We start from the raw sequence: 10568 nt of genomic DNA, 5'->3' as shown, positions 1-10568 counted from the left end.
AGTGTGTGGTGGAAAGCCAAACCAGTCAGGGGAAGGTGTGAAAAAGCTGGGGATCCCCTCTGTACCAAAGCCACAGTCCTCTACAAAGCTGCTGCTGAGCACGGCAACCCCAGCTGCCTCTTCCTCATCCGTACCCTCTGCCCCAGGTGGGGACCAGGCGTCATCCACAGCCTTCATCCCCCTCATATCCACCAGGGTCTCTCTGCGGAAAACCCGGCAGCCCCCAGAGAGGATTGCCAGTGGCACCATCACCAAAGGGGTGGTGCTGGAAAGCACCGAGGCTCTACGGCTCGCCATCAGCAAGAACTCTGAGCAAATGGCCAGCCACAGCGCCGTCCTGGAGGCTGGCAAGAACCTCTACACCTTCTGCGTGAGCTACGTGGACTCCATTCAGCAGATGAGGAACAAATTTGCCTTTCGGGAGGCCATCAATAAGCTGGAGAACAACCTACGGGAGCTTCAGATCTGCCCAGCGACCGCTGGCAGCGGCCCTGCGGCCACCCAGGACTTTAGCAAACTGCTCAGCTCAGTGAAAGAAATCAGCGACATTGTTCAGAGGTAGCAAGAAACCGGGCTGAAAAACAAAACAAGTGAATCAATCAATTGTAATGGGCCAAAGCCGACTGTGGAGAGAGTAACGTGTGGACTGACAAAGGAGCAGGGCGTTCAGGTTAGGGCTGTGCCAGGGACACAGACTGTGAATGGACACCCCAGCTCCCAAGGGCAGGGCTGTGTTCAGGAGGCATTTCCCACCCTCTGAACTCAGATTCCCTGTGTTTCATATAATTGTAATCGTCTTATCTGTGGAGTTCTTGCCTTGTGGACTACGAGTCTAAATGCTGATGTCACATCATGCCTTTTTATTAATATTTTATTGTTCTGGACAGACTGTTAAGACTGAAGCCAGACTGGTGGACACTGAGATGCCATCCTCCTCAGGAGGACTTTGTACTGCTTTTTTGTCCCCTCCTTCTGCCCCCCTATACATGAGGATGAGTGTTTGGATAGCAATATACCCACTGTATTTCTTGGGAGAGTTTGCCCAGCACATGGCCCTGGCCCAAGTCTGACATTTGCCTGACACTAATGCAACAGATTTGGTGCTTGGGAGGGAAGGGGGAAAAATTATTAATGTAAGGTTTTTTTAATGACAGAATGCTACAAGTGATGATTGCCCAAATTCTTCCTCTGATTCCACCTGCTACCCTTCATTTCTGTGTTTTCAGTAGTTTCTCAATGTTCTTCAGCTCCAGTGGATTGCTTGGGCTCACAGTGTTGGATGTCACAGCCCAGGAGCCTGTTTGCAGAGCTCCCTCGGCAGCAGAACAGGCCTGGAGAAGGCCTGGAGGAGGATGTGCTGTGGCACTCTCGTGATGTCTGACACTGATGGGGCTGGTGTTTGGGGTGGGGGTGCAGAGCTTGGGCGGCTGGGAGGGTGGCAGTGGGAAGGGATGGGTTGGGCTCTGTTGGAGCACACAGCTGTGCCTCCAGCAGCTGTTCTGGCTGAGCCTGCACATCACAGTGGGTGGGAACTGCTGTGTCTCCGGTTGAATTTCCAACTTTTTGTTTTGTGAAGGGAGATGGAGCCTGGCCTCAGCCCTCCTGCAGAGCCCTGTGCTTTGAGGGGTTGTGGTGCCTGCCTTTCTGTGCCACTGGAACCCCCCGGGAGGAGCTCCAGTGCCAGTACTTGGGTTAAAAGCATTTCTACCTTCATGCCAGCATGGTTCCATCCAGCATCAAAAAAGGATCTGTGAAGACTGCAGACACTTCTCTGGGGTGCATCTCCCAAGGAAACTGCCACAACATGCTGACAGCAAGACTCCTGGCCTTCCTTGCCAAGGTCTTGTGACCTTCCCAATTAATGCTGGGAACTAACTGTGACTCATGACAATAGTGAAAGAACAAGGTTTAGGGCTATTAACAGTGCAATTTAACTCCTCTTAACAGTTCCAAACATGAGAAAAACACATTTTCCATTTTCTGTTCCCCTGTAACTTGTGACCCCTCTTGTGTATCTTAAACACTAATTGCCTTCAATTGTATTTTATGCTGTTCTCTTTGGAACTGTTTGTTTTGTATATGATTTCTAGTAGTTCACTCGTGTGTGTTCACGCCACTTCTCGCCCTCACAAACAGCCATGACATGACACGTGACAAATGTTCAAAAGAAAATACACACTTCTGCCACAGGCTGCCTTTAAAAACGTAAGAAAAAACCCAACCCTTGAATTGTCTCTTTCCTGGAGGTACTGTTTTTACTTTGATAACATATTGTGCCACTATATTATACATTTGTATCTCGTTATTACACACTTTTGTAGACTTGTCTTTTTTACAGTGTGTAAATAGCTCTGTCCTTCATCTCTGTGATACTTAAGGGGGTCGTTTCCCCTTTAATTTAGTCCAGTACAGATTGTTTCTGTACACGACTTCAATTCTTTCTTCTCTCTTTCTCTATTTTCCATTTTTTTTGATTTGTTTTTTATTCCAGTCTCTCTTGCGTAGTATATTTAAAAATAAATCAATGTTGAAGAAGACTTGTGTTTGTCTGTTAGTGAGACTTTCCCAACCCAGCTGACTTCCCTTAGACTTTGCCTCCAAAACCAGGAGTTCCCTGATCGGGGGGTTCAGCCCAGTGGGATGGTCAGAGCCAGGCCAGCAGCCCTTTTCCATGTTCTTTTGATCTGGCTCTGAAAAGTCAGGAGAGAAAAGAGATGCACAGAGTAAAGACTGTGTCATCACCTCTTTTGAATCAAAGACTTTGCTGTTGTCTTCAAGGAGATTTAAATCAAGAGATTTGGTGGAACTTTTCCTCTGTTAATGGTTTGTATTCTGCAATTCAGCTGCTGTTGTGTTTACCTCTTCCTCTGCTATGAAATGACCCATGAGTTTCTCTCCTCATACAGTTCCCTCCCTCATGTCTGGTTGCCCATTCTTATTTTCTGTTTCCTTTCAGCCTTTCTGGCTGAAGGCTCTAAATTATGAAGGAGGGATGTTTCCAGGTACTGAGCAGCCTCTAAAATGAGCCACTGCCTTGATTAATGAAGATGCTAAAGACTAAAGAAAGGATGAGAAGGAAACAACGGCGGGTGACAGTGCGTGGTGTGCCCGAGGTCCCACCATTCCACAGTGATGTTTTAGGGTTATAACCCAGTTCTTCCCATTTCTAATTCCCTCAGTAAGTCTATGGTGCAATCTGTGGGGCCTGGCACTGGGATCTGCTCACTCCTGGGCTGGGGGAACAATGCTCATGAGAAACCCTGGCCTCCTGTGACAGCAACTGCATTGGGCTGCTTTTGGTGAGGCTGAAGAAGGTGAAGGAGAAGCATGAGGGTGCACTGGTGAGTATAAACACCATTCATGGCCTGCACTTGGCAAGGCGCAGGCACAGCAAAGAGGTCTGCAGGGAGCGGAGCCGCAGCACTGCGAGGTCTGGGTGGGATGGTGACCAGCACCCTGGCAAAGGTCAGTGTCCAAACTTCAATGTGGTGAGCAGCTGTGGGCTGAGGTAAGATGGAGAAGCTTAAGCTGCCCCTAAGTGCGACCACTCCTGATGATCTGCATCTCTGCTGGCTTAGGGGCTGGTGCATGGTGTCGTGGGAAGGCAGAGGCCGGTTGACCTGGCTGCGGAAAGCCCCCAGATCTGTGGTGTTGGGAGTAAGAGACGGGGGATTAAAGGCTAAATTTAGCTGAGTACAGTAGGAGTTGATTTAACAGATCGATGCATTTAACAGTTTGATTGCTCCAATTTTCAAGGCTATTGAGCTTGAAAGTGAGAGTGCTCTGAGGGAAAAATAGCTGTGTTTGTGGTTTTGTTTTGGGTTTTGTGTCGTTGAAATTACAATGTTCACTGTTTTACGTTTTCCTTTAATGTCATCTTGCCTTTTGTTGAGAAGTTGTTTGTCACAAGGTGTAAAATTTGGTCAGTGTTTTATGCTCACTCTTCTTACAAACCCCATGTTTTTATGGTCAGGCTGGCATGGCAGCCTGGCTGGGCCAGTGGTGTGTTCAGATGTGCCAGACCACTGCCTGTCACCTGGGATGGTCAGGGACAGCCCACAGACTCTTCCTTGGCTCACATTCATCCTTCCACAATTGAAAAGAGAGGAAAATACACCTAAGCACAGTGTCATCTCTGAGGAGAGGGCTCCTGTCATCACCTGTGCATCTAAAAGGGGACTGGCAGCACAGTGGGACACACTCCTTGCTGAGGATGAGACCTGGCCTGGGTGGGATGCTGAGAATGATGCTCCTGGATCGATTCCTGGTCAGTCCTGATGCCTTGGCTGTGCCAGTGCTCCTAACATTGTGGGTGAGGGACAGCCCTCAGTCATTTCAGTGTTGAGGCCGGGCTCAGAGCTGTCCTGCCTGGCAGTGCTGCTCAGTGCTCAGTGGTAGATCCAGCTCAGCCGAAAGCTGACCTGCAAACCAGGCCATGCTGAATGTTTTCCCAGCAATCGCCCCCCTGTTGAGGGTTCTTTCTTTGTCCTACCATCAATTCTGCTGGTAAAGGTCCCACCTGTGCTCCTGGAGCCTGCATGACCCAGTTATGATACACAGAGCCTCTTCATGAGTCCCTTGGACACAATTAAACCGGGCTCTTCTTCTGCAGAGCATCCTTTGGGTTTCTGAGATTCGCTGTTCCCGTTGTGTGTGTTTGTAGTGCTGCAGGTCTGCCCGGGGGGAGGAAAGGGGAGAGGCAGCCCACGGGAGCGGAACAGATGAGCAGAGGCCAGGGCAGGGCTGAGGGCTGTGCCTGGGCAGGGAAGGTTAGCGGAGAGTCTCAGCAGTGATAGCAATGTCTGCATCGGCTCCCGCTGTCTCGGTGCACTGGCCGCGTGTAGAGGAATCCAGGCCCTGGTTGATCCAGCTCCTTAGGGGTTGGTGTGAGGGCGGGTTGTGAGCTCTCTGCCTCTCAAAGGTGTTCAGGGTCCCCTCGGGAGCTGCTCCCTTCCTCAGGAGGAGAGGAACTGGGAAGGGGTGTAGCTTCCTGTGGGAGCTGGGTGGCAGATACCGTGGCCAGTGTGCAGGGGTTCTTGGCATGTTCCCCCTCCTTCCTCCCAGACACACCCCCAGGCTCCAGGCTGTTACTTTCCATTCACTTTTACTTCCCCTCCCCACTATTAATCACCAAGGAGCAGGGATCAAGAGCCTGGAATGCTGCCTCTTCCCAGGCACCCTAAGGTGTGCTCAGGGGAGTTCAGGGATGCCATGGCCCCTCACCTGCCCCACGTCACAGCCTGGCAGGAGCCCCTTTCCAGACAGAGGGTGCAGAGGGTGATGGCACTGCCCTGGTGGCATCAAGGAGCCCTGAGGCGTGGGGGCTGAGCCCAACTGTCCCACCTGCCAGGTAAGTGCTCCAATTTTCAGTGAGTTCTACCGACGTTATTGCACATCAATCAAAGCCTCGTTATGTGTGTGCTTTTATGAGGCTCTTCTGAGCCTGTTCCTCTCCTGGACTTGAGTGCAAGAGCCCAGGCATCCCCGCAGCCACAGCATTGCCCAGCAGGTTTCCTTTCCCTTTCTGCAGCAGTCAGTGCCACTCTCCCCTGCAATGATCCATCACAGCAAAGCCAGGGATTTACCAGCCCTCACTGACCCAGAGTTACTCCAAAACTCTTCCCCCTTCCTCCCTTCCAGCCCTCCCCCTGACTCCAGCGCAGGGTAAAATTGATCAGTGCGTGTTTATTGATGGTTTGAACACTCAAAAGAAAGGGGGGTGGGGGGAAGCCGTTGCCGTAGAAACATCGATAAAGCTCCGTCTCCGCTGTGTGATGCGAGCGTGGCGCCTGCGTCCCGATCCAAACAGGGGGCCTTCGGTGGGGTGGGAATTGAGAGGGATGCAGGTGGGTTCGGGGGTGCCTGGGGTGGGGGCTGGCGTGGGCTCAGCCACCCTGAGTGCCGTCGGTCGCTGCTGTGCTCCCCAGTGTGAGACGGTCAGGGCAGCAGGGATGCAGGGGCAGGAAATGCCCTTCCTCACCTTCGCAGCCGGCGCCGTCCTCGTGTGAAGGCCAAATCCTGCCACTGTCTGTGTCCCTGCAAACCTGGAGTCCCTCCCGTTCTGCACTGCTCTGATGAGCCTGGTCCTGTGCATCCATCGCTCCTCCCTGGACCTGCTGCCCCACAACTGTTTTCCCCTGGGTCCCAGCTCCTCCGTTCAGCCTCAGTCACTGCTCCTGCTGCCAGAACAACTCACGCAGCACTGCATTAAGTGGTCTGTCTGCTTGATGGATATTACAATGCACCTCTTGCAGCCTGATTTAAGGGGTTTTTTTATCTTTTTACTCCCCCAACCAAATCCTGCCACGGTCTCTGATTTTTGAGGGTGCAATTTAGCGCTTGCAAATCATCTCCTGGCTCATTTTTGTGCCTGCAATGAAATACCAGCAGTGGCTCAGTGTGTAAGTTGCCATTAGTGCCTGCAGCAGGTAGTTAGAGCTCTAACTGCTGGTACCTCTGGCAGGCACAGAGAAAAACCAGCATTGGCAGAGCTAAATCTGCCCAAAGGAGGGGAAGGCAGCGGCTGGGCAGTGGGGCTCTTCTGTGCTACTGTGACTGTGCTGGCTTTTGGGGCTAATGATTCCCAAAGCTGCACCACTGGTGACTGGACACCCACCGAGCACCTCTCAGTGGCCCCAGTAGGTGCAGAAGTCCTTGTTTCAGTCCTTCTGAAGTTCTACTGCTGAAGGTCAGTCCTACTTCAAGTTCTGCAGTAGCTACAGCTGGGAATAGGTGGTAATGAGACCAGGAAGGCATTAGGAAGGGCCAGGCTGTCAGGCAGGAGCCGGGGTGATGTGACAAGGACGTTGAAGGCTGGCCATCACTGTCTCACCCGGGTGAGGAGTTTGGGGCTCGGGGCATGAGCAGGGAGGTGGGGCTGTGGCAGGACTGGCGATGCCAGGGCAGCTTTCTGTGCGCGCACCAGGGGTTGTTAAGGACAAGATTTTCTCGAACCCCGCTGCTCTGCCCTGGTTTTGCAGGCAGGAGCTGCCTCGTGTAAGAGGCATTTGACACTAAGCAGAATTTGCTGCTGGAGGGACTTTTCCTTAATAGGCAGGAGAGCAGCCACAGGGTGGAGAGCTCTGAGGGACCCTCTCCTCCCTGACAGCTGGCCCTGGACTACAGGCACTCCCTGGGGACTGTCACCACCAGGACTATCCTGCTGTAACCCTCCAGCCTTGCTGCCCGGCCCTACTGCCCATCCCGTTGTGCCACCCTCCTCTGCCCATGCCCGTGTGCCATCCCTGCTCTCTGCCAGCTCTGCAGCACTGGAGACCCAGCACTGGGCCCTTTCCCTGTGCCCCAACAAGAGCTGTGTGTGACCAGGGAAGGGATTTGGTGATTTCTCTTTAAGGCACCCTCGTCTTCCTCCATTGCATCGGTTGGGAACAGGGATGGGAGATCTAGAGCAGAGCTGGGAGTGGAGCAAACGCAGCGTCCCCCCTCCCCAAGGCAACCCCAGCAGCAAAGCCCCCCGATATCCTTTTGTCCGAGCAAACCTAGGTGAGACGGAAGGGAAGGACGGGACGGGGTGACCCGCAGGACGTGGGGAATCGAGTCCAAGCTCTCATCTCCCGAAGCGGAAGGTGAAGCCCCCTTTTTTCCTGTTGTAGCCGTTGATCTCCTCGGCCAGGTTCCCCAGGGTGCCGCTGCGCTTCTCCCCTCCGACGGGCAGCAGCTCGGGGTCCCCCCGCCTGCCCGGCCGCTGCCCGGCCCCGGCCGTGCCGTATCCCCGCAGCTCCCCGGCGATGCTCAGCAGCGCGTCCAGCTCCTCGCTTCGCCTCCGCTTTGCCCCTGCCCTCCAGCCGGGACCCCGGCCCTCCGCCGCCGTTTGCCAGCCGGGACCGAGCAGAGCCCCTTCCCCGGGGTCTCCCGGCTCCCACCGCTCGCCGGGAGGGAAGCAGGCTCCCAGGCTCAGGAGGAAGAGGCAGGACAGCGAGTAGGGCGCTCTCATCTGGGGGAAGCACAGGAAGGGGAAGGAATGTCAGTGAAGCACCGAACATCCTCGAGCAGCGGCTGAGGCCGCAGCACGGGCTGCCCTCGGCAGTTCCCCATCCCTGCTGCGGCACCCCCAAACCAGCCCTGCCGCCCCTGCCAGAGCCCCCCAGGCACCCACTGCTCCTTCTGCAGCCTCCACACCAGCACCCAGCACCAGCGGGGCTGCTGGGGGCCTGAGCTCCCCCCTGCCTCCTGGACCCCCGCTGCCCTACATCGGCAGCAAGTCCGTGCTCACACGCTCCAGCCTTGCAGCTGCTCCGCTGGTTCGCTGCCGAGCGCTGGGCTGGGGGCTGAGGGGGCTGAGAGCCGGGCAGGGCGATGGGCTCCGGAGCTGCCCGCTCCGCTTGGAGGCACCGCGGGAGCATCGCCCTGATCGTCCCCACGAGCGGGTCCTGCCCGGGTGACACAGAGGCAGAGGAAGGGGCTCGACATCCCTCTGCTTTATGGGGCTCGGAGCTGCCCTGGCAGAGGGGTCTGAGCAGAGCAGAAGGGAGTGAAGTCCTGAGCCTCGTGCAGTGCCACAGGCGGGGGTGACCTTCAGCAGGGGGAGGGCTGCTCTGCCTCCCTTCCTCCTCCCACAAAGGCTCAGAAAGAGGAAACGGGTTGTATTATTATTATTATTATTATTACTACTACTATTATCTGGAGGTATTGCCTTAAAAGCTGCTGCAGGTGCTGGGGGCCAGGGTGTTTGCTCTATGCTGACTTGAGGGGGCTGTTTCTCTCTCCTGCACCAGACCCAGGTGCACTCAAGCCCCTGCCTGCCCTTCCCAACACCCCTGAGCCTGGAGGCTTCGCTTTGGGCTTCACTCCCCACCTTTTTCACACCTTGCCTCTGTTCTGCTCTCTCCTTTTTGCACCCCTTTGCCCGTCGTGGAGCCAAATTGCTGAGTCCCGTCCTGGGGTCTGGGGGTGCCGGTGGGTCCCCAGCTGCTTCCCACCAGCCTTTGCCTCCTCCTGGCTGTGCTGCCCATCGAGGCAGGGGTGTAAAGCAGGGACAGACAGACAGACAGACACACGGTCACCGGTCACTCACCTCTGCTCCTCCGCACTGGCTGGTGCTGCCAGCCCTGGCACCTCTCTGTCCACCCTGCGTCCAGATGAGTGGCAGCCCACCTTTGGGCCATTAAATGGGGGCGGGGGTGTGGGGGGCAGCTGCCACAATGGGAGTGCGGCAACGCCGCTCATTAATGCGCCGCCTTCGTTTGCTGCCTCATTTGGAGGAGCAGCTGGGAGCTGGCCTTGTGTCCCTGGCAGTTGTCAGGGATGCTGCCGGGAGGGAGGGTCTTGTCTGGGGGCCCAAGTGTGTCCCCCTCATCTGGCTGATGTGTCCTTGTGTGCGGCTGTTGGGGGTCCCACACATAAGTGTGTGTGATGGGTGCATAGGCACCACTGGAGACCCCTGCACCCCCAAACCCACCCAGAGCCTGGCCCCACATGGACATGCCCAAGTGCTCCCACCCTCTCTGGTCAACGCATGCAGCCACCAGTGCTGGGACATGGTCCCCAATGCACCTTTCTGTCCCCTCCAGGTCTGTCCTGGGCTGTGGCAGAGTGGGATGTGACACCCTCTGTCAGGAAAGGGGCTCCTGCCAGGCTGTGACATGGGGCAGATGAGGGGCCATGGCATCCCTGAACTCCCCTGAGCACACCTTAGGGTGCCTGGGGTGCCTGGGAAGAGGCAGCATTCCAGGCCCTTCGTTCCTGCTCCTTGGTGATTAATGCTGTGGAGGGGAGGTAAAACTGAATGGAAAATAACAGCCTGGAGCCGGGGCAGCTGGAAGGGCCTGGGGGCATCACTCGGTGCTCTGTCCACTGGAGCAGGGAGCAGGTCCCCTTGGCACAGACACCTGCCACCCTCCCAGTCCCAGCCCTAGGGCCACCCCGAGGTCCCGCAGGGCCTGGGTTTGGGCTGGAGCCCTGAGAAGCCTCCTCTGCTCCCTGGGTCTCCCCAGCTCTTGTTTTGCAGAGCGGTTTCAGCGTGGTGGGCAAGTTCCCAGGGATGCCATGCCATGAGCCTGGCACGGGGAAGGAGCCATCACCCAGCGCAGCGAGGAGCTGCAGTGACCCGCTGTCACTCCCTTTGCTGTCACCACAGCAGGTCCCTCTGGCCGTGTCCCCGCGCTGTGCCGTGGGCACGGCTGTCACACGGTGGGTAACGATGAGATCCTTTTATTAAGGAGTTTAGAAAGTCCACATGTACAGCGTTGGACACACTCACACATAACCTAGACTTCACAGCACTGCTACACACCACAGCCTGGCCCAGGGCTTCTCTGGGAAGGTTCATGGCCATATCCCAGACCCCCGGTCACCCCTGCCCACCCCTTTCCAGGGAGGTGTCACCATGGATGGGTTTAACCTGATTTGGGGCCATGGGGCAATGTGTGAGCTCTTGGGAATAATCCTGGGAAATCCTGCATCTTGGCATGGATCAAATACCTCTCGTGCAAGTCAAAACAAAGTCTCTGGGGGTCCCGGGTGACACGGGCAGTTACACAAGGGTGTGCTACCAACAAACCAACGTACAATGTTCCCTCCCTGGCACAGCAGAACAGCATGGAAGGGTC

General features: G+C 55.6%; 2 protein-coding genes across 7 annotated transcripts in view; one reads left to right on the top strand and one right to left on the bottom strand.

Annotated features, from left to right (window-relative positions):
• The window catches only part of ABL1 (ABL proto-oncogene 1, non-receptor tyrosine kinase), a 78906-nt gene extending 76371 nt beyond the window's left edge, over positions 1 to 2535 (top strand). For 4 of the 6 annotated variants that reach the window (XM_017745580.1, XM_017745579.1, XM_017745581.1 and 1 more), the window contains one exon: positions 30 to 2535. In XM_017745580.1, coding sequence (XP_017601069.1) covers positions 30 to 562 — 533 coding nt within the window. In that variant the 3' untranslated portion in view covers positions 563 to 2535. The remainder of the gene's footprint in view (positions 1 to 29) is intronic. The other 2 variants (XM_008642206.2, XM_008642214.2) reach the window with 2 other exon arrangements.
• A 3192-nt stretch (positions 2536 to 5727) lies between these two features.
• Positions 5728 to 7954, bottom strand: QRFP (pyroglutamylated RFamide peptide). Its single transcript, XM_008642205.2, has one exon. The coding sequence runs from the start codon at positions 7952 to 7954 to the stop codon at positions 7568 to 7570; it is 387 nt and encodes a 128-aa protein (XP_008640427.1). The 3' UTR covers positions 5728 to 7567.
• Positions 7955 to 10568: the final 2614 nt, after the last annotated feature.

The sequence above is a fragment of the Corvus brachyrhynchos genome, unplaced genomic scaffold (assembly GCF_000691975.1).
Source record: "Corvus brachyrhynchos isolate BGI_N302 unplaced genomic scaffold, ASM69197v1 scaffold59, whole genome shotgun sequence".
Classification (NCBI taxonomy): Eukaryota; Metazoa; Chordata; class Aves; order Passeriformes; family Corvidae; genus Corvus; species Corvus brachyrhynchos.
The sequence above is the reverse complement of the archived record's forward strand: the minus strand, read 5'-3'. Positions and strand labels throughout refer to the sequence as shown.